Genomic DNA, 21,755 nt, shown 5'->3' with positions numbered 1-21,755 from the left:
ACAGGTTGCCTTAGTAACAGTCTCACTCATGAAAATTTGGTCCTAAAATCAGTATAAGGGACATATATGGCTGAGCACTAGAAATTTACCTACACTTACAGTACTACTTGTTTTTGGGATATCTTCAAAATAAGACACTATATTGAATCTTAGTCAGTCTTGTGTTGGACTCAACTTTAATAGGTTTATGTTGGGTTGTGCATAATATTGTTGAATATATTCATAGAGAAGTGAATTCATGAATTTGATATCCCTTTCAAAACAGATGCCACCAAGCTGGCCTTTCACTGGGATTCAGCCTTCTAAGGCAAGGAAATTCCCTCAGAGGGAATGGTATTTCTTAGAGGAAAACTAAGCGACTTCAGGAGGGCAGTATAAACAGCAGCCTTTCCTTCTTAGGAGGGCAAACTTGGTAAGTGCTGTTTGTGGGGACCTGCCTGTGGAAGAAGCCCCAAAACCAGTGACAGGCACAGCTGCTGGAACAGAGACAAAAGATGGAGGAACGTCCCTGGACTTGTTGTGTGACTTAAGGAAACGGCTTAGAGATTTTTGGAGCTAAACAGTTGGATTAAAATAAGCCTTAAGAGAGAGGTTTAGGATAGGAGGGATGTGATTGCATGAGCTTGCTAGAAGCTTGGTGCTGTTGATTTATTTTTTTCTGCAATTTAAAGTCAAACTCATATTTTAAACGGGTGTATGGGGGGCAGGGAAGGCAGGGGGTTGGAACGGAGACATAGTGGCACTAGATACCAGAGTGGGGCTATTACAAAGTTCCTTCCTTTCTTTCTGAGCGTGGTTTGCTTTTGATTTCCCAAAAACCAGACCACTGGTTAGTTGCTATCCTAATGTTGCAGTGCAATAATAATGATATATTACAATTGTTGCTACAATTTTGTTACATTTTAGAATTGTCATTATAGATAACTCCTGTAAAATTCAGTTTTCTGACCCTGAGCCTAAAAAGGAACTGTGCTAATAGATCTTGAAGACTGGTTGAGATGGGAGGAATTTGAAATTAAGTGCTGTTTGCTGAAGTGTAAGTACTGTATGTAGTTTATTAATGCTAAGTAGTGGATGAGAATTCAGTATAAGTAATTACAAAGTAGATAGCTATTTATGCTTCTAGTTTGATTGAAGGGCTTTAAATAGAATGCATCAGTCCCTAAAAATCCTAACCAGCTATTGAATTATTTTACATAATTCTTAATAACCCAGAGCTGTCAAAACAGGTAAAACATGATGTTAAATTAATGTATAGTTGTTACGAAATTATCTCACACATTAATTCCCCCTTAAAGTAAAAATGAGCGTTATTATTCTAAAGTTGTGTCAAAGACTTTACTTTCTGTTGGAGGAAAAGGTCCTCTTTGAAACTATTTAAATATTCTGCCAGTTATCCGTATTATTGAGGCACCTACTATGCTCTGACAGTGGGTTGAAAGAGAATCAGGTATCACCTGTATCTAATGGTACAGTTTTGTATTTGGAAACAGCAGATCCATATGTGGTAGAAATCTGTCAATTGCTCTCTAAAACAAGAGCACACACCAACTGCTGCAGCTTCCTGAGCCTGACGAAGGGTTTTTGAACCCGAAAGCTTGCTTAATAACTATTCTCCAACCATTTGGGTTGGTCTAATAAAAGATATCAAATTCACCCAAGGAACCTTGTCTGCCAAACTTAGCTGATGATTCTTAAGAAAATGTGTTGCAAATAGCACATTATAGCTATATTTTCCACATGAAAATTCAGAAATGCATATAAAAATACGTAAAAATCTTTTTTTTTTACTTTATATCTATACAGAGATACTTTGTATCTCCACAATTTTATGCTCAAGTAAGTGATGCCCGGCCTTTGGATTGGGTGTCCTTTGATATGGAGCTTGTATAAGACTTTAAAGAAAATATATATGTAGAAAAAGAGAAAATTAAGTAACATTTTAAATGCTAAATGATCAGGAGCTAAAAGCATAAGATCTCAGAGCAAAGTCTGGCTATGCAACACAATTTTATCTTTTAGGGCATAGAATAAAGTAGGCCTGGGTTCTGTAAATGACTCTACTAGGGTGGGCTTCTTGATTAAGACAATAGGCCTCATCACAGGAGAGCCATTCCCTGTTTGTAGATGCCTTTGAGGAATCAAGGCCATAAACATGAATATATTTTATGTATTTAGAAAACTGCACAAGAATAACAAATGGCACTGCACTGTGACTGAGAACATTCTTCTGAGAAGCAACTTGAAGCAAATTTGGGTTTTTTTTCCCCACTTTGCAGAAAAATAAAGTGTGAAAATATAAGAGAGTGCATGTGTGCATATGTGGAGATGCTGATGCATATTCCAATGTGCTGATGCATATTGAGTGTGTGTGTGTGCCTGGATTGAAACAAATAATGAGAAGGAAGAGAGTTGAGAAGACTCTTTGCAGGTTGGTTATGTAAGTGGTTGTAGACTTTGTGAAATAGAGTTCAAAGCTCATTAAGATGCACAGGATGGGAACAGGATGTTTGTAAAGATGGATATGACCGATATGAGACAGCAGCTTTATTGAATCCTGGACAATTACTTGGAATGAGAGTGGTTAAATAACCCCCACAAAAATGAGCATTTTGCAGTGTACATTCCCAATATCAAGCGGCTTATCTGTTATGAGAAGGGCCCTTAATCACCAGGCAAAGAAAAGGGTAGTTAGCTGTCATTAGCTGGCTGTATCCATAATAAAGTATGGTTTTCCATCAACTCTTCTATCTCCCATTCTCATGCAAGAGCTTGAAGCTGCTGTCTTCATTAAATGTCTGCATCTGTCATTCCTCCCATCGTCATATACCAAGCCCTAAGCTTTCGTATCCTATTTGGTTTGTTACCTGTCCCTTTAAAACTCTGTCATCACCATGTCAGCAAATGTTGCAGCATGAAAACATTTAACATACTTGCACATGCGGTTCTTTGCCTCTGCTACACTCCCCAGTGGTTCGATTACACAGAGGTGTATGAATCTGCTATAGACTCTGGTGTTGCCACAGAGCATAATGCAGTGCATACAGATATAAGCAAACTAGTGCTGAATGAGCTAGGTTGAATACAGGAAGCAGGATGGTGTTAGCATAGCTTTCCACCCAGGCTTAATTAGTGTTGTTTGTTTGTTTGTTTATTTTGGAGGGGAGTGGGGAGGTTTTAAACCTCCCAATTGACTTAAGTAGTAGAACCTGCGCAGGTTATTACTAAGAGCACACTGGTAGAGATTTTGGGAGCAGATACCGATAGCCAATATTTAAGGAGGCATATCGGCTGATACCGATCCAGTATCTAATACAGCTACCTCCAGCTGGTCAGTCTGTTGTGGTGGGAAGGGACGTGGCCGGGGGGGGGCAGATCAACCCCCTCGTGGTGAGCCGCAGCTTGCGGGGGGAGGGGAGGTGGCTCCCACCACTGCTTGCACCCTGGAAGGGCATGGGGGGAGGGGGAGGTGTGTGTGCCCCTGGATATGTGCAGGGTGGGTGGGCAGGCTGCAACTGCTGGCTCGAGCCGGGGCTGCGCAGGGCTCTTCTTGGTGGGGGTGAGGTTCAGAGCAGGCACTGGTGACCAGTGCTGCAGTCACCAGCAGCCTGGTGCAGCCTCAGCTTTTCCCAGTGCATGGGTGGTGATGGGGCATTGAGCTGGGGCTGTGCCGGGCAGGCAGAGGCTGTGGCAAAATTTGGGGTGGCTGCAGCCCCGTCCCAGTGCTGCCAGCACCTGCTCTGAGCCCAGCCCTGCCGAGAACAGCCCCGTGCAGTGCGGGCTCGAGCCTGCAGCTGCAGCCTCCCTGTCCACCCACCCTGCGCAGATCCAGGGGCACACATGCCCCCCCCCCCCCCCCCCCCCCGGGTGCAAGCTGCAGTGGGATCCCATCCCCATGAATTGCAGTGAGAGAAGGGGCAGGGGCAGGCACTGCCCCTGTCCCTCCCTCACTGCAGGGGTGTTGATCTGCCTCCCCGCTCTCTGTCCAACTGACCAGTTGGAGGCAGCTCTCCATGTTGCCGGCTTTGCTCCTCGCTGCCTGAGTACTGCACTGCAGCTGTGTGCAGCACGGGCATTTATCATCCAAATTATTGGCCCCATCGGACCAACATAGCAGATTTTCTTTATATCAGTACCGATCCAATATCAGACCGATGTATCGGTGCACCTTTAGTTATTAGTCAAAACAAGAAGGTACTGGGGAACTGGAGACATATGGATCTCCTTATCTCTTAACTGGTAATACTTAAGAACCCCGGTGTTCTCTGGTTTAAGAAAGTTTCAGTTAATAGGAAAAATTGCACTTATCCCTTTCTTATGGTCAGTTACTACCAATTCGCTTAAACAGTTTTTAATAAAGATTTATAGAGATTCATTTGTATTTTAGGTTTAGAGATAATTAAGTACCTTTCTACTGAAAAGAAGAAATGGGGAGAGATTGGCTCAAAGCTAAACAAGATTCCTGTACTAGCGCATATATTAAACTTCCTTTTATTTGGTTGTCACCCCAATAGGAATGATTAGTGAGTCGTAAAGAAAGAAAATGTATTGCATTACATTTATTAAAGCATGTTTTATATGTAACAGTAATTAAAATATAATTGAAATCATGAGTTCTTCTAATTATTGGCTTTACATAATGCATATTTAAAGAGTGAGCATCTATAAATGTGTCCCTTTTACACATCCAGAAATGGTTTGCTGGCAGCATTTTAATTAAAGATGGATTAGTTAAAACGCAGTTTAATCATTCTGTCATCAAAGGATTTAGACCTCATTAATTAGCTGTTGATAAATAGGTTTAAACTACAAAAATTTAATTTAAAATATGCCAGTTGAGATCTAGAATTATTAGTTAGGAAATGGAGAAATGGGTCTTAGAAAATCTTATGTCATTTCTTTATATAATATTACATTAAGTGTGAAGTTGTTATAATCAATTGTTGCTAACAGTATAACACAAAGTACATTTTCTAGTTGGTGAAGTAGTCAAAACAGGATCATTCTTGGTGTTCACTTTGTTAATAGTATGATGGATGATCCCTACTGTACTTTGAATTATTTTTTCCTTAAGACTGAAAACTCATGCTATATTCTTTGATAATGAAAATTTGCTAAAAATAGATCCTTGGCTCAAAGTTTCTTAGCCTCCATTTGGGCTGGACAGGAGCAGAGGGGTTCTCAGTGGTGGCAGCTGACAGAACAAGGAGCAACGGTCTCAAGTTGCAGGAAGGGAGGTTTAGGTTAGATATTGGGGAAAACTTTCTCAATATCATGGTGGTGAAGCACTGCAACAGGTTACCTAGAGAGGTGGTAGAATCTCTATCCTTGGAGGTTTTTAAGGCCCTGCTTGAAAAAGCCCTGGCTGGAATGATTTAGCTGGGGATGATCCTGCTTTGAGCAGGAGGTTGAACTAGATGACCTTCTGAGATTCCTTCCAACCCTCACTTTCTGTGATTCTATGGTGCTAGGGAGTAGCTACCTAAATGCTAAAGAGAAGGAGCTTCAGGTTTGCATGCAAGAGAGAATAAGCAGCAGTACAAGGAGAAACTCCTGTAGAATTCTTGGATGGAAATTACGTATTGTCCACCCCTACTATACTCTTATGATCCCCCTTGATGTGGATGTACAGCTAATGCTTTCTAAATGCTGGAGACCATTTAAACATTTAGACTTTTTCACTGTGTAGCAGCAGCAGTTCCTTGGCTCCTGAAATTCCAATACAATCCTTTTGATAAGTCTTTTATGGATTGCTTCTATGCCAGTCCCAGCAAAGAAGTGGTGTGTTTCTTGCTTGCATTCAGTTTGCAGAAAGCATGGGAAATCATGAGTCTTAGCATGAAGTATTAACTCTAAATGGGGAACCGTAGAAGGAATAAAACTGGTCAGTTTGGGCAGATTCAGGATTTTGTGAAGTGGGATGCGGGAGCAGTGACCAGAGCAGCAATGGGCAGTGGAGGGGACAAGCAGAAGGGGAGAGGAGGGGACAGGCTATTGAGGACAGAGGGGAAGGGAGGGGTGTCAAGAGCAGGGGGATTGGGCTGTGGATAGGGGAGATGGGATTCTTACCTGATTTGGAACTTAAAATAAAAGATCCTGCTGTTGCTTCAGTGGTGTAGTCTGAAAGAGGGATGCATCCATGCTGCTGCACCCCCTCCAGCTGGGCAGAGCGAAGAAAAAAATATAATTCTAGCCAATCATTAATCTCCAAAAGCTTGAATAGTTGAACAAAAATTTATAAAATGTCAGCAAATGTCATGTGATCACTCTAATTATTCTTAATATTAGACAGGTAATTTATAATTCCCAATTATCCAATTAAAATGTTAATTACGCCTCACCTCAGTGCCCTGTTCTTAAACTGAGATTATAAATTGCCTTCAATCATCACAAATCATACATGGCACTTGTGACAGTGAGCTTTGTATTATTTATGGACTTTCTGTTTAAGTTTATGATTTCCAGGTGGCATTAGTTCCTGGTGAAACAGCTTTGTCCTAATAGGCTAAGTTCCATTTAGGGATGGCATTTCTTGGGATATTAAATAAAACTGCATTTGTTCTTATGCCCTTTGTGCGTCTTGCACCTATCAAGACACTGTCATCCCTGTTGGCTTGGAAATGGCATTTAAAGGTTTCCTTTTTGGGAATTGGCTTATAGGTATAGATATGCATAGGATGGTTCAAGGTGGGCAGCAGGGCTTAATTGTTTTCTAAGAGCCTATGGGTTTCACATACACAGTTCCATATAGCTCTGGAGGCAGACAAGCTGTCTAAAGCAATAAGGCCAATGGTTGGACACAGCCTGAGAATTGAGGGGGACATACCATAACACAAGAATTGCAGCCATCAAGGCAGGCAGGTTATCTAACACAACAAGGACACAAAGCCTGGGAACCAAGGAAGTATGTACCATACTGCCTATAACACAAGATACACAACACCAGCTACTAAGCCTTAGAGCAGAGGGGGGCATGAGTCCCGGTTCTGGGGGAACAGACCAAATTAGAAAAAGGCCTGGAAGGCTACATGGACATGTGACCACAGAGAGAGAACCAACCAGAGATAGCCATGGATGAAAAGTCATCAGGAGTCATCAAGGGAGGAGGAGAATACAAAAGCAGAGCCTTGAGAGTAACAAAAGGGTCCCTCCTTTTCCTTTCAGTCCCTCCCTTTGTCCTATCTGTCCCCGTCCCTGTCCCCCAGGAAGGGTCCCCTAAACCATCATGGACAGAGGGTACATCACCAGCCCATCTCACCCACCCCACTTTGGGGGATGTGGGCCTTGGCATCCCACCTCCAGAATGCTGACATGCTGACACGTAGGAGAAACAGCCTCAGAGTGAAAATTGCATCCTGGCCAGATGTACTTTGACTCTGATGACAGCCCTAGGATTTGGTAGATATATGGAATTGCTTGATTGTTTGTATTGTGTCTTTTATGTTATCACTACGTATCAATAAATTTGCCTGTTAGAGAATGGAAAGGTTGTGGTCCGTCTGAGGGTGTGTCCCCATGCCCCGAACAAGGTAGCCAAGCTTTGGTCCCTGATTTGATTTGGTGGAAATTTGGCCCAATTCGGTGGCCAAATTTCTAAATCCAAATTGAAACAGAGGACCCTTTAATCTCTCCATATTGAATAGGAGCCCTCCAAATTGATTTGGAGATTTGGACATAGACACAGCTTTAAATGTTTTTTTTCTACATACCTCTAGGTAGCAGGCGGCTCGTGAGTGCTGCGATGCTGGGGTGCATGGAGAGTCCCACAGAAGTGCAGGGGGCTCTCCAGCGCGCCCGGCAGCAGACCTGGAAGTGGACAAGAAGCCCTTCCGGTCCACTTCCGGCTCGGCGAGTGGTGCCCACTAGGTCGGGGGGGGGGCACCCAGGGGGCCCCCTTGTGAGCTCCCTGGTGGACCTGGAAGTGGACCAGAACTACTTCTGGTCCACTTCTGGGTTTGCCACCGAGTATGTGGAGGGCCCCCCCCCATTTCTGTGGGACACTCCATGTGCCCCAGCATTTCAGCATTCACAAGCTGCACTGGTACCTCGAGATAAAGCTACGTCCGAATCGCTGATTCTCCGAATTGGCATCGAATCTTCAGATTCAAATTCAGCTGAATTGAATCGGGGACAGTGATCCAAATCAACGAATCGAATCACTGTCTTGATTCTGGCCAAATCCAAATAGAATAGGGCCCGCTTCGTATACCTCTTGTATTTGGATGCTAAATCCAGAGCCAACAATCCCTACATGCCTCTTTCTCTTAATTTCTTGAATGATTTCACTGTCTAATCCTGTCCTTGATTTTGGATAGGTGCCCATTTTGGCTAGAGTTTAATTAAAAAAGAAAAAGAAAAAAAAGGTAGTATCTCAAAAGCCAGAGCCAGTAGAATACAATTTTTGGAAATCAAGCTGATGGATCATGGAAGTCTGTGCTGTACAGACATTTTGTTTCTTAATCTGGAAATTCACATTTTCAGTTTTGTTGCACAGAGTTCTCTTATTTCATAGTATATGTTCTGCATTTACAGTTAGCCTAACAATCAGCTCCAGTTCATGTCTATCTACTAAGAATCTGATTCTCCCCTTCAGCAAAACTCAGATGGTATCTTATTCTTCAGCTCTCCTGCTAAAATCACAAGTTTAACTAGCCTCTCTGCTATGATTTTTCCAAGTTGCTGTTTAGGCTGTAAACTTGCCTTTGAGTGTAATCAGATAGTTAAATTTCTAAATGATCAAAGTGGTGGCTGCCAATTGCAGGCATGAATAATTAAGTAATAGAAAAAGGTCAGTTTTGGGAAATGTAGCCCTCTGTGATTTTAATGGTGAAAGAAACATTGAGTATTAGTCTGTCATGTGATTATCCTTTATATTAATGCCATAAAAAGGTGGAAAGGCACTTCATATTCATCATCTTTAATTCAAGAATAATTCAGTTCACAAATAAATAAGTAATAGATATTCTCCTACTTCTGCCAACTTCACTCAAAAATATTTCCTCTGAGTTCTGTACAGAACTCCCTTTTGCTGCTGCTGTTTCCAATTTATAGCTCAAAACCACCTGCTTGCATTTCAAGGTAAGTCTCAAGGGCTCTGTTCAAAGAACAATATTTTTGAAATGTGAAAAGGTTTCTTTTTTATTAAGTGGAAACTTTCTCAAAGGTACATTGATAAATTATTGCACATCTGAAAGAATCTTAAAACCACAGAATGATAACTCACACAACTATTTTATAGTAAATATTTGTTTCAGTAAAAACTTTATAATGATATATTAACTCCATGAGTTTCCTTCTGGTCTCTGAAATCACAGATGCCTTATAACAAGGGGTACTCTTTTATGGCCACTACACCATCCTGGTATATCATTTATAAATGGACTCCTGAAATACGAGTGACTTCTGTTCACTGCTTCCAGGCCCTGGATTATTTTGTGGTCCCCTCTCGAGAGTTGTGGGAAGATGTCATCAAGTATGTGTTTGTCTTGAGACCAGCTTTTGTACAGGATTTCACAAGCCTCCATTTGATACCTGTCCTATTCAATGTGGGTTGGAGGCTGCTGAAGGATTTTTGAGGTGTTCTGGCATCTCGTGCCATTAGAAACTGCCTGGCTTTTATCTTATATTCTCAGATGATCTGGATAGAGCTGTTTTTTATGTTTTCACAGTCACCTGCAAAACAAAACACTAGCTGAGATTGAGGTCCCTGTTCCTAACCACTGTGCTGTTAGTTAAGATATATGATGAAATCATGGTTCTGCAGGAGCTATTAGAAATGCTACTAACTTGCACAAGCTCAGGATTTCACCTTAGCTTTTAAGTCTTTTAAGACTTTTTAGTCCTATTCTGCAGATGAGTTGTGCAGTGGTCACTCAGCATTTCTGACTAGAAACCAGGATGGTATTTTGACCTTTCTAGCCTCTTAGGGCTACTTACTTCTAGCTACAAATATGCTGGGACATAGTAGGAAAAATGTCTAGCAGTTGAGACTTTTTTCCTTTTTCTTTCTAATAATGGAAGAATAACACCACTAATTTTGTGTCCACAGTACAAGCTAACAGGCTGAAGAACAGAGGATATTTTTCCCCTAGATAGAAGGGACTTTGATCCAAGAGAAAAATTTCAGGCTTTTCAATTTCACACAGAAAACAAAACCTAAAGCAAAATTCCAAGTCAATAGAATTACTCGTGAGTTGAAAGATAACCACATGCATACAAATTTCTCAGATTTGAACCAAAGGAAAGTAGAGCACTCTTACTATTGTCACCTTCAACAGTCCTAAAATTTAAAACATACTGAGGGTCATAATCTTAATTACTTGCTTAAAATAGATGAGATTCCCTTTCACAATGAAACAAAGAGAAAAGGGAAAGTATTCCTGAAAAGGCTATGACGTTTGTACATTGAGTAGTTCACAGAGGGTTATGATACCTGCCATTTGGAAGTAGAGCATCAGCAGAAATGACTGAAAAATGGGTTGGTATTGGTGGTATCTGTCAATTTCTAACTCAAGATCCATGTATTGTATTTACAAATAAAACTTTCTTAAGCCAGAGTACCATCTTGGCATATTCCACTTTGCTGGTATGGATATAATACAAGATACTTTCTCTACTTTCTATGCTAGTGTGTTGCCTTTACTGTAGCAGTGAAGTAACTGTCTCAACACCTAAATCAGATTTGGGCTTAGAGAAAATCAAACAGAAGCAATTCAGTGGTATATCTGTTATGATCATAGAAACTAGAATAAAGTTCTTGATAGGATATACGACAAAGGGCTCTGTTTTCTGCACTGTCCCTTGTCTGTCCTATTATATTTTATATGATTACAGATTGTGCCTGTGGTATTAGACTAGGATCAAAAGATTTTATTTGATGTGAATTAGGAGTAGAAGTAATAGTTCTATTTGGTCTAAAATTATCTTGGTCTTCAAAGAAAGTTGTTGAAAGGTACAGCGTTCTGTTCTCTTCTACATATCCTTTATCTCATAAAAAAGAACATCATGGGCAAGACTCGTAAATAAGATATTCCTTGTGCAGCATTCACTTCTTTTTGGAAAATAAAAATCATATACAATTGAATTCATGTAGATATTTCACACGAAGAGGAAGATGTTCAAGGGAAAAAATAGTCATGAATATTGATAACTCTCTCGTACTTTTATCTTCCATACATGTCAGGTATTGCATGAAACTGTTACAAGTAAGTTTTGATTGTATTTGGCTCCATTTTGATTTAGACAGAGATTCAAAATGGAAGGTACTGCATTAGAAATTTGAGTAAGGATTATCATACGATACAAAAGTTGTAAATATTAGATTTGTTAAGTGTGGTTATAGGCATTTGTTGACAGAAAAAGAACCCATCCAAAATAGGCTCTTTCAAATTATTTTTCTATAAAGTCTGAAAAGGCAGGCAATTAAATGTTATTTTTTTACTACTTTCTTAGTAGTTTAAAGTAGTAGTTACATTTTAAGCTTCCTTGTGTGCAATATATGCTTATCAGCTTTAAGTAGGAGCCTATTTTTCAGTTATTCCTAATGGCTTAAAACCCAGTGTTTCTTTCTTGCCCCTTAAATTAGCATTGTCAATAAAGTAATCAAGAATGGGTACAGCTGTGGGAATAGGATTACCTGGTGCTTCAGAGTTGAAAACCCTCACACATTGAATTTGCTTGCTCCTTAACAAAATAGGGATTAATGTTTGCCCTTTTTAATTGATGACAAAAGGGTGTGCTTTAAAAAATACCTTTACATTTCAGAAGACACTTTCAGTCAGTTATAATAATTTAAAAGAAACTGAATTAGAATTGAAAATTAGTTGACATGCCCTGGTTAAAAAATATGAAAAGAAAAAAAACCCTGTTGTTTCAAAGCAGTAGAAAGAATATACTCGTTCGTTTGGAACTGTGTGTATTGGAAAGGTGACTTCTGACAGCCCAATAAATGAATGACACCTGTATATACCCTTAAGATACAGTGTACCTGGTGATAAGTAATACATAAGCCCACAAGGGAAATATATATAAAACATGATTGTAAGCTTTGAAAAATTAGAAAAAAAGAGAAAGTGCTAAACTCTTGTCTCTCTCATGAGTGCATTAGAAATTCATAAGCAATCCAGCTTCAACATAAAAATTACATAAACATGCAGAGCAGCTAGTTGAAAAGGCCAGCCTAAATACCAGATACCGTTATTAACATAGTTTCATACAGATTTTCCGATTAAATCACATGTTTAATTTGTATTTTGTGTCCTGCACTTTTGAAGTGCAATTAGAGAATCCCATGAAGTGTAATTCTTGAGAATATTATATTTTTTTTATTTGGCTAATGGCTGTGTTGTTCCATGCAGAATTCTTACTGAAACCATAACACACAGAGTGAAATCCTGACTCTTGAAGTTAATGGAAGAACTAACATTGATTTCAGTGTATTCAGGATTTTATCCACAGTATACAGGCCATTTTTAGAATCCTCTCCCTAGATATGTCAGCAGGATTTACTGCTGATGGCATCTGAGGGTGTGAACAGACATCATGCTTAGAATATTCTAAATACACTTTAAACCCCAAGAGTCCAGACTAACAGGCCATTTAAGACCAACTTAAACTTCCTGGAATGTTTCAAAAGAATATTGGAAAAATCAAGTACTATTTTGAGTCAGTCCTCTGTGTACTGGCTCAAAGTTATGTGAGGGACATAGCATTCTGTGTCTAGTGTCTGCTCAGTCATCCAGGTATCCCAGACTGCACTGCATCTCACCCTTCCCCCCTCCCCCCGCTTTGCCTCCCAAATGCATTCAGGGCAAGGGACCCTCTGGAATGCAGCTAGGACTCTGTTGTCCCCAAGTCCAGTAAGAATCCAGTCCCCTTTCCCTTCCTGCCTGCCCCCTTCACTCTCTCCCCTCCTCTGTCTGCTCAGCAGCATGTCCTCTTCCCTCTCATCCCCCCTGCCATTGCTGCTGTCCCCATTGTCCCTAACTGATTTGGGGCATGGGGCTCCAGAGCTGCTTCTGCCCTGCTCCAGCTGGGAACTGTGGCAGGGGGTGGATTCCTCCCCTCTGCCTAGTCTCACCTTGGTGTTCCCTGCAAGTGCAGGGGACACTTGCTTGCTGACACTGTCACTGTCCCTGGCTGAGCCCACCAGAAGTAGGCAGAAGCATCTCTGGAGGAGCTTTTTTCTCCTCCTCCTAGTAGCTACAGTGGGTGGGGGAGGGGAACTGAGAGAAGATATTCTTACCTGCTTTGGGGACTGCTGCTCCTAAGGCATGATCTGTCAGTGGAGGCACAACCCCACCACTGTGCCACCTCTGGATCGGCCCCTGCCAGATTCTGGGGGGCTGTGGGCTTCCTGCTTGTGCTTCCCAGAGGACTGTGTGCTCCAGGACCCCCTCCCCCAAGGTCTCCACAGCTTTTCAACCCCTGCCTTAAAAGCTGCACTGTCAATTTAACTTCTCTGCTAGAAACCCTGCACTTGAGCTTGTCAGGCTCATTTAGGGTGGAAGGGGAGGCAGAGGCTGTATGGCTCTGCACATGCCTGGTACCCCAAGGTGCAGGGTCTGTAGTCGGGGGGTGAAATTGATAGTGCAGCTTTCAAGTCAGGGGTGGAAAAGCTGCTGAAATCGTTCAGGGGCCTCTGGAGCGCACAGCCTCCCTCCCAATACCTGGGAACCCCGCCACTCCTCTCTGGGAGGCATGATGGTCTGGGTGCTTTATCAAACCGTGGTGGTATTGTGGCAGCAGCATAGTCCCTAAAAGATGAGGTTTCTAGTTAGAACCTCCAGCAGCGTACATGCAGACACTTCTGTCCCAGGACTGTCGTGAACTGGTTTCCAATCAGGAATGTCCTCAGAACAGTTAAAGTATTATATCTGGCCACCCCCTGAGATACTGCAATTTGATATGAAATGTGGAAACGCGGTAGTTCAGGTTTCACTTCTGGCCAATATTAACTTCTTAAATGGCAGCCATACTAGCAAGCTTGTAATGAATTGGTAGACTGTGAAAGTAAATTCAGTGTGATAGGATGTGCTTCTAGTGGAAAGCACATTACCCAGTAAAGGTATACTATCTCTAATTCAATCCCATTAAAAACCCCCTCTCAGTTACTTTTCAATCCAACATTATAGAATTATTTTTTTAAACAGCCACATTTCTTTTTTCAGAAAAAGAAAGCAAAGTTTAGGTAACAACTGGGTCATATGATGTATGTCTTAATTTATTTACCGCCTTGTATTAGTGATCTGGGAATGCAGCAAAAGGTGACTACTATTACTTTACTGCATGAAGTTTCGTATAAATTCCAACTATGAATATGTGATCACTTGTCATGTGAAAAAATAAACCCTGCCATCTCTCTGTCACTGAAGATGGAAGGATGTTTACAGTTTTCATTATTTTTTTTTTTTTTTTTAAAAACACTTTAGAAGGTTACTGAAAGTTGCTGTGAAGAGGAAATATTTTACCCAGAGTCATTTAAATTGTGTGTGTAGGGTTTTATAAAGAAACACTGGAAGTTATTTACTGGAGCATAACTTATACATACATAACAGTATAATATGTAACTGCAAAATGTTTTGGTTCATGTTCACAATGCCTGTGGGAATAAAGCTCTACATGCAAATGTGTTATGGAGACATAAATCTACAATTTGCAAAAGGAAAGAAGCAGAGTTCCATCATGTGCAGTGAATAAGGGGAACTCTATGTGTGTGAGCACTAAATGGGATTCTGATGGGCTTTTGTTATGCCATCTTTTCACTGCAGCCTGCCTCCCAGACTTCTCTATTGTTATCTTCTTCTTCTAATCTTCTATCAATTTTCAGAATCATACACAACTTGTACTGTTTACTGTGTAAAATTACAAAATTGAGGAAAAGTCCTGGCAGATCCATCTCCCTGAAGAGTGTGACTGTAATTCCACTGTCTGTTGTTCCATTTTCATTTACCTATTTATGCATAATTTGAGGTGTTTGGTTTGTATCCTTCTGTGAAATTTTAAGTTCTATTTTGATTTTATGGTGGTTTAATGCTTTTAATATCAAAGAATTTGCATTGCATTCTGTGGACTGCTATGGCAAAAGGATAAAATCACAGCATCTCTAAACTTTGAATGGCACTGTTATCTCTCTGTGTTAATGAAATGATTTTAGTATTACAACAAATGAGTTTTCTAAATCCATTTGTATTAAAGGGAATTGGATTGTAATTAGAGCATATTTCAAAAAGAATAAAAGGGTCCATGATATGTGCTTAGCTCTTAAGCACCTAATCCTGTATTAATTGTGCTTTGGGCACATCTGCCCTCATGTACAAAGGACTTTGACAGGAAAGATTAAAATGCAGTAATGCTTTAAAGGCTAAATAGCTCCTCCAGCAGGATGGCACTGTAATGAGACTCATTTCAAGAATGTATTACTACCTCTCTCACAGAGATGTTAAATGTGTGTGTATGTCTATATTGAATATATAAATTAATATATTATAGATATGTAAAATAAATAAAACAATAACTCTGTAAAACCTCTTTTGAGCAAAACCCCTCAATGAGCCATATTATTATGGGATCCATATCTGTGTTTTATTGTCCCATTTGAATGGTAAAGTAACTGAGATATTAAGCTGTCTAAGAGAAAACATGTGGCTTTTGTTGTGTGTCAGAATACACTTTTTTCCCTTTAAATTTAGAAAAATTGTACTTCATTGGAGTAATATGAAAACAGTTTCAGCATGGGCAGCTGTCATGCAGGTAGGTGTTCCACGCAGCTGTGTCGTTTAGCATTCAATTCCAGTAGAGCGGGCCACCCATTTTAATCAGTGCTGTGCTTAAATCTGAAATTCTGAAGATTTAAGAAATCTTCTGTGGAGAAAACTTGGGAAAACTTGCACCTTTTTTCTAGGAACTCTGTCCTCGGTGGGATCCATGAATCTTCTTCACTTGGCTTTGGTTGGTATACTCCACATTCTCTGACAGTGCCAGTACTCCTACATGGATGCCACTGAATAATGTTTAGAAGCATCACAATTTGGTTTGGACTCGGCTTTCTCTGAGTAAATGTGTGTGTGTGAGGAAGGCTGTGGATGCATGTGTGTAAATATGAAGATATTTTGCAGCAAATATGGATTGTTATGGTTGATATTCCAGGTACACAAGAAGAATTATATTTACTCATTCCTGTTTACAGTGTTTTTAACAAAGTTATGGTTTGTTTTTCAGCCTCTGTCCTTTTAACTATTTATTAGTCACCCAGTTTGAGGGTTAGGATAAATAATATATATGCCAAAAATTCTTTCTGTACTTAGTTGTTAAGACAGTTTACCATTCTTTTGAAATATAAAGCTGTTTCAATATCATTTTAGGTTTTTTGAGGGCTTTTTCCTTGCAGTTTCACACTTGTTGAGAAGCATATGACTCAGAATTGTTGAGAAGAGAATGTAGGTTAATTTGAGTGCTAAACTGAGCAAAAATTGAGGGAGAGCCTAGTCAGGGAGCAGGGGACTTGCATCTACTTGTTTCACTTCACTGCAGTCTTGCTTTCCTCTCTGTTTTGTTGTGTTTCTGCATAAATTATTAATGTCTGATTCTTTCTAATTGCAGCCTGTTCGAGCACTATTGCTACGCTCGGGGTGGCATGCGCCATACTTCTTACACTTGCATCTGTGGCAGGTAGGATAATTTTGTGTGTTGTATTTCTGTAACATTTATTATCAAATTCCCATTGGAGATATGTAAAACAGTTTTATGGGTATATAATATGTTTTGTCCAAGTACAGTAAGCATTTTTACTTGGGAAGTAATACGGAAATGCCTAGGGCTGTGCCTTAATACAATAGCTAGGTTAAAGACTATTGTATTCAGGAGATTACATGATGATTGCGGTGATTGACAGGATCATGTTTATTACTCATATCTGTGTGGCCATTGGGTTTTTTTATTAAACAGTATTATGAAGAAAGACACAAGATCTGCCTCCTATAACTCAAGAAGTACTTTGACATATTCTTACTTTGGATCACTTTCAAAATTTCTGGTCTCTAAACTTATTATGCATTGAAGTTGAACTAATCTTTTCAGAAAAATTTTGCTCCATGTTTCTGCTTGCTTAATATCTGCTACTTAAATATAGACAATATAGTTAGAACAATTACTGATATACTGGTTTTGTAATTCCAGAAGTACAAATGTTTAATTTGTAACACAAAGTGCCCTTAGCGCCAACTTTATAATAGAGAAATGTCAAACTTACTCTGTGGAGAGGGTTGAACTGAAGCCCACATGGTAACTCGAGTTCACAGCAGATTTCCCCACTGATAACAGTCAGAAGTTTCTGTTATCGATGGTGAAAAAGGAGTTTTGTAATATCGAAATGTTGTTAAAGCTAATGTTGCATTCTGCACAGGCCAAAAGTAAACCAGGCGTGTTGTAGACTACTGTTTCCTTTGTGTTGTCTCTTTAGTTGCTTATGTGTAAATAATGAGACCAAGTTTTTGTGCAAAGTTGATGCAATTTCATGTGTAATTTTGGTACTAAAAGTATGTACATAAATTGTGGGAAAACTGGTTACTTTTTAAGTAATGCTTAGCTTGGGAAAGTATCACTCCCATGGAATGGTAGGATGGTTAACACAGTTTATAGCCTTCCCTGAGATACTGTTGCAGGTTAATATAGAAGTATCGGGTAAAACTTAGAAATATAATCTTCACAGTTATGATGGCTTCTCATTTATTTTCTGCAGTACCTGCCTCCTGTTTTGGGACCAAGGGAACATCCAAGAGAAGTCCTATTGGGTGCCTTTACACGTGCTCGGGGAGGGGAGTGGGGGAGGGCTGATGCTTTAATTTAACGCTCGTTTGACAAGCTTCAATCAAGTTAATTGAGTCTGCTCTAAAGTGCTGTAATTACAGCACATTGGAACAGGCATCCCGTGCATCTACGGGTACCCATCATGCCCCCATTTCAGATGCCTGCTTTGTATCTGTATACCCTGAGAAGCAAATTACTTTGTATATAACTTGGACTACAGTTACTGTATTCTAGTTACTAGTAGTGCAGTGACTGTGTAGGCTAAGTGAATATGCGTAACTCATCACTCTCCAATTCCACTGCGGTCCATGTGTGGGCTCCGCTTTCCTCCCACCCTTCACACCACAGATGGACAACCCAGCCTCACCCTCAGCTCTTTGGCCACAGGCAACCCTGCTGCACTATGCTACGCAGCTGGCACCATGAGCCAAAGTCTGCCTGGAACTATGGGATGTGCTGTGCCACACTGCACCACACCACACTGCCCCCTGCGGCAAGGCAGCAAGTGAAAGTTGGAGGTGTGTAAACAGTTAACTCCACCTATTCTTAGTTCATTAAATAATCAGGAAATAACAATTTACTGACCAGACTGGTACACTGTATTTTATTAGATGACTGATGAATACTAAGGTATCTCCATTGTTGGTTGCACTGATACAATGCGATGTTAGTCCAAACTAAATTATACTAATTTAAGTCTTGGGTCTACTAGGACATCAGAACCTTGGGCCACACCAATATCTTTAAGTTCCTTTCTATTTCTACATTTTTTTTAATGCTTGTCTAGTTGTAAGTTAACTGAGGATCCCATGACACTTTCAAAAACAAGATGGGAATAATCACCTTTCCAACTTAATTTTTAATGATGATTATCCATGATTGTGCAACTGATATTGCTGCTGATGACTCAGATCACCCACACAAGCTGTGGCTCACACTTGTGTGGCCTGCATAGGGGGCAGCCCCTGGCTGCTTAGAAGGCAGAGAGCTCTGATTTACAAGGTTAGGCTTTAGATCTAAACAAGAACATTATAAAGAAATCCTCCTTATGAGTTGAATTAACATTAGAATCTTAACAGCAGAAGTAATGGTAGTTAGTCATAAATTCTTATATATCAGAAGCCCCAAACTTTTTACAAACTAAATATTTCTAAACCCATGACAAATAAGTAGCTGGTAAAGGTGAGTTTTTAGGAATAATTGAGTTGAATAAAAAACAAACTTTCAGTGTTATAATTTAATAACTCTTACTATTCTGCTAAATCTTGTAGCTTTCTTACTGTTTAAAACTACAGAATCTAGACTTTTTAATTGGATTTACTTACTTTGAGACTGGCAGCCCCTATAGTAACCACACTGATTTTAAATAAACAAAACTTTATTAATCACATGAATAAAAAATACAGGTATGTTCATTTAATATCTAATGCATTCTGTCCAGATTTTCTTAAAAAATCACTAATACATTGGTGATTTTCCTTGTATTCCAAAGACTTTCTTTTAGATAAATGGAAGTTCTGAATACTGATAAACTTAAGTGGGTTTTATTAAATCATGAAACAAGAAAATCAAGAATAATCATAACTGCAATTTGGAATGGAAAAATCACTTTGCATGTATTTTAAGTATAAGTACTCATCATCATCATCATCATCATCATCCAGTGCCCAACATCATTGCAAGCCCGTAAATCATCCTTTCAAGGAGAGTGTAAAAAGTGCAGCAGAGTGTAAGGAACCAAATTGTGACTGAAAATTCTAGTATTTCATGTATAACTAAAAGGACTAATTATTTCATTTTAGCTTTTTACGTGTAGATGATTCTGACCTCTAAGACGGAATTATTTAATATAATTCTAACTATTACTATCGCTTGCCAAACGTTTGGGTCAGTAACGTAGCTAGGAATTTTTGCAAAGAATTTTATCATTTCAAAAAGAATGTTAAGTATAAAATGCATGTATAGCCAATTCAGTTAGAATAATGGTATCTGGTAAGTAAATTTGTGCAGTTAAGTATATACTTAGTACCTATGTAGCACTGGAGGACTCCAGAGCACAGTTCAGATGTTAACTACTACTTCCTTGCCTCACCTTCCTGACTCAGGAAGGTAACCATTTTAGAGGGAAGGAAACGGAAAGGTGAAATTACTTGACCCATGTCAGAAGGGGAACCAGTCAAAAATGGTTTTTGAATCTGAGATCGCCCTCTTCCTAGTCCCATTGTACTCCGGCCCCTTTGCATCTTTGAGACTATTACAGCTGTATGTATTATTGCAAAGGAGGAGTTGAGAATCAGCACTAAAATCTCACTTGGACTTGGAAACTTCCTCAAGGCATCCAACTGATTTAACTATTTTTATTACAACCACTTCATCCAGTGCTCCCAGGCACTAAGTAAGATAGTGTGCCAGATCTGGTCCAAGAGAGAGAGAGAATCGAGAGCTATTCCCCCAGGCAGATGGTTGGAAGAGGTATTAAAACCTGAATTTATACACTCAGATGAGAGAGGGGGGGACAGAAATGTAGTTAGGCCTGCCACCACAGCAAGGGCCTTCATTTCTTATTTCATTGGTCTGGTCAGCAAGAGCTACTGTGCTGAGAGCCAGCTTGTTTCTCAGGTGCTTCCTTGACTGACTGATAGCTCAGATCCCTATACCAAATGACTTCAGTTATAAAAGAGTGGTAGGCTAAACCCCTCTCCATATCCTAGGGCCTTTTAAAATCTCTTCAGCAGAGCTAGGATAGTAAAAACTCAGTTCTCTTTTCATTAACCCCCCCCCCCCAGCCAAACTTCTCTTAGAGAAGTAAATGCTCCCTTCTGAATAAAACTATTCTCACAATCACAGTGGTAATAGTTTGCTATTATAGTTCATTATATGTTAGTTTTTCTTCAGTAGTTTGTAATATGAAGCTAATTGCTACACTCTTTTTTGCAAAGAATTTTATCATTTCAAAAAGAATGTTAAGTATAAAATGCATGTATAGCCAATTCAGTTAGAATAATGGTATCTGGTAAGTAAATTTGTGCAGTTAAGTATATACTTAGTACCTATGTAGCACTGGAGGACTCCAGAGCACAGTTCAGATGTTAACTACTACTTCCTTGCCTCACCTTCCTGACTCAGGAAGGTAACCATTTTAGAGGGAAGGAAACGGAAAGGTGAAATTACTTGACCCATGTCAGAAGGGGAACCAGTCAAAAATGGTTTTTGAATCTGAGATCGCCCTCTTCCTAGTCCCATTGTACTCCGGCCCCTTTGCATCTTTGAGACTATTACAGCTGTATGTATTATTGCAAAGGAGGAGTTGAGAATCAGCACTAAAATCTCACTTGGACTTGGAAACTTCCTCAAGGCATCCAACTGATTTAACTATTTTTATTACAACCACTTCATCCAGTGCTCCCAGGCACTAAGTAAGATAGTGTGCCAGATCTGGTCCAAGAGAGAGAGAGAATCGAGAGCTATTCCCCCAGGCAGATGGTTGGAAGAGGTATTAAAACCTGAATTTATACACTCAGATGAGAGAGGGGGGGACAGAAATGTAGTTAGGCCTGCCACCACAGCAAGGGCCTTCATTTCTTATTTCATTGGTCTGGTCAGCAAGAGCTACTGTGCTGAGAGCCAGCTTGTTTCTCAGGTGCTTCCTTGACTGACTGATAGCTCAGATCCCTATACCAAATGACTTCAGTTATAAAAGAGTGGTAGGCTAAACCCCTCTCCATATCCTAGGGCCTTTTAAAATCTCTTCAGCAGAGCTAGGATAGTAAAAACTCAGTTCTCTTTTCATTAACACCCCCCCCCCAGCCAAACTTCTCTTAGAGAAGTAAATGCTCCCTTCTGAATAAAACTATTCTCACAATCACAGTGGTAATAGTTTGCTATTATAGTTCATTATATGTTAGTTTTTCTTCAGTAGTTTGTAATATGAAGCTAATTGCTACACTCTT

The 21,755-nt window shown here is 39.9% G+C and overlaps 1 protein-coding gene across 1 annotated transcript in view; it reads left to right on the top strand.

The window, feature by feature from the left end:
- Positions 1–21,755, top strand: part of PEPD (peptidase D) — a 221,878-nt gene that overhangs the window by 119,365 nt on the left and 80,758 nt on the right. Inside the window, exon 10 of the mRNA XM_006016614.2 lies at positions 16,600–16,668. Within this exon, the coding sequence (XP_006016676.1) occupies positions 16,600–16,668 (69 nt within the window). The remainder of the gene's footprint in view (positions 1–16,599; positions 16,669–21,755) is intronic.

Source organism: Alligator sinensis, unplaced genomic scaffold (assembly GCF_000455745.1).
Source record: "Alligator sinensis unplaced genomic scaffold, ASM45574v1 scaffold170_1, whole genome shotgun sequence".
In the NCBI taxonomy this organism is placed as follows: domain Eukaryota; kingdom Metazoa; phylum Chordata; order Crocodylia; family Alligatoridae; genus Alligator; species Alligator sinensis.
The sequence above is the reverse complement of the archived record's forward strand: the minus strand, read 5'-3'. Positions and strand labels throughout refer to the sequence as shown.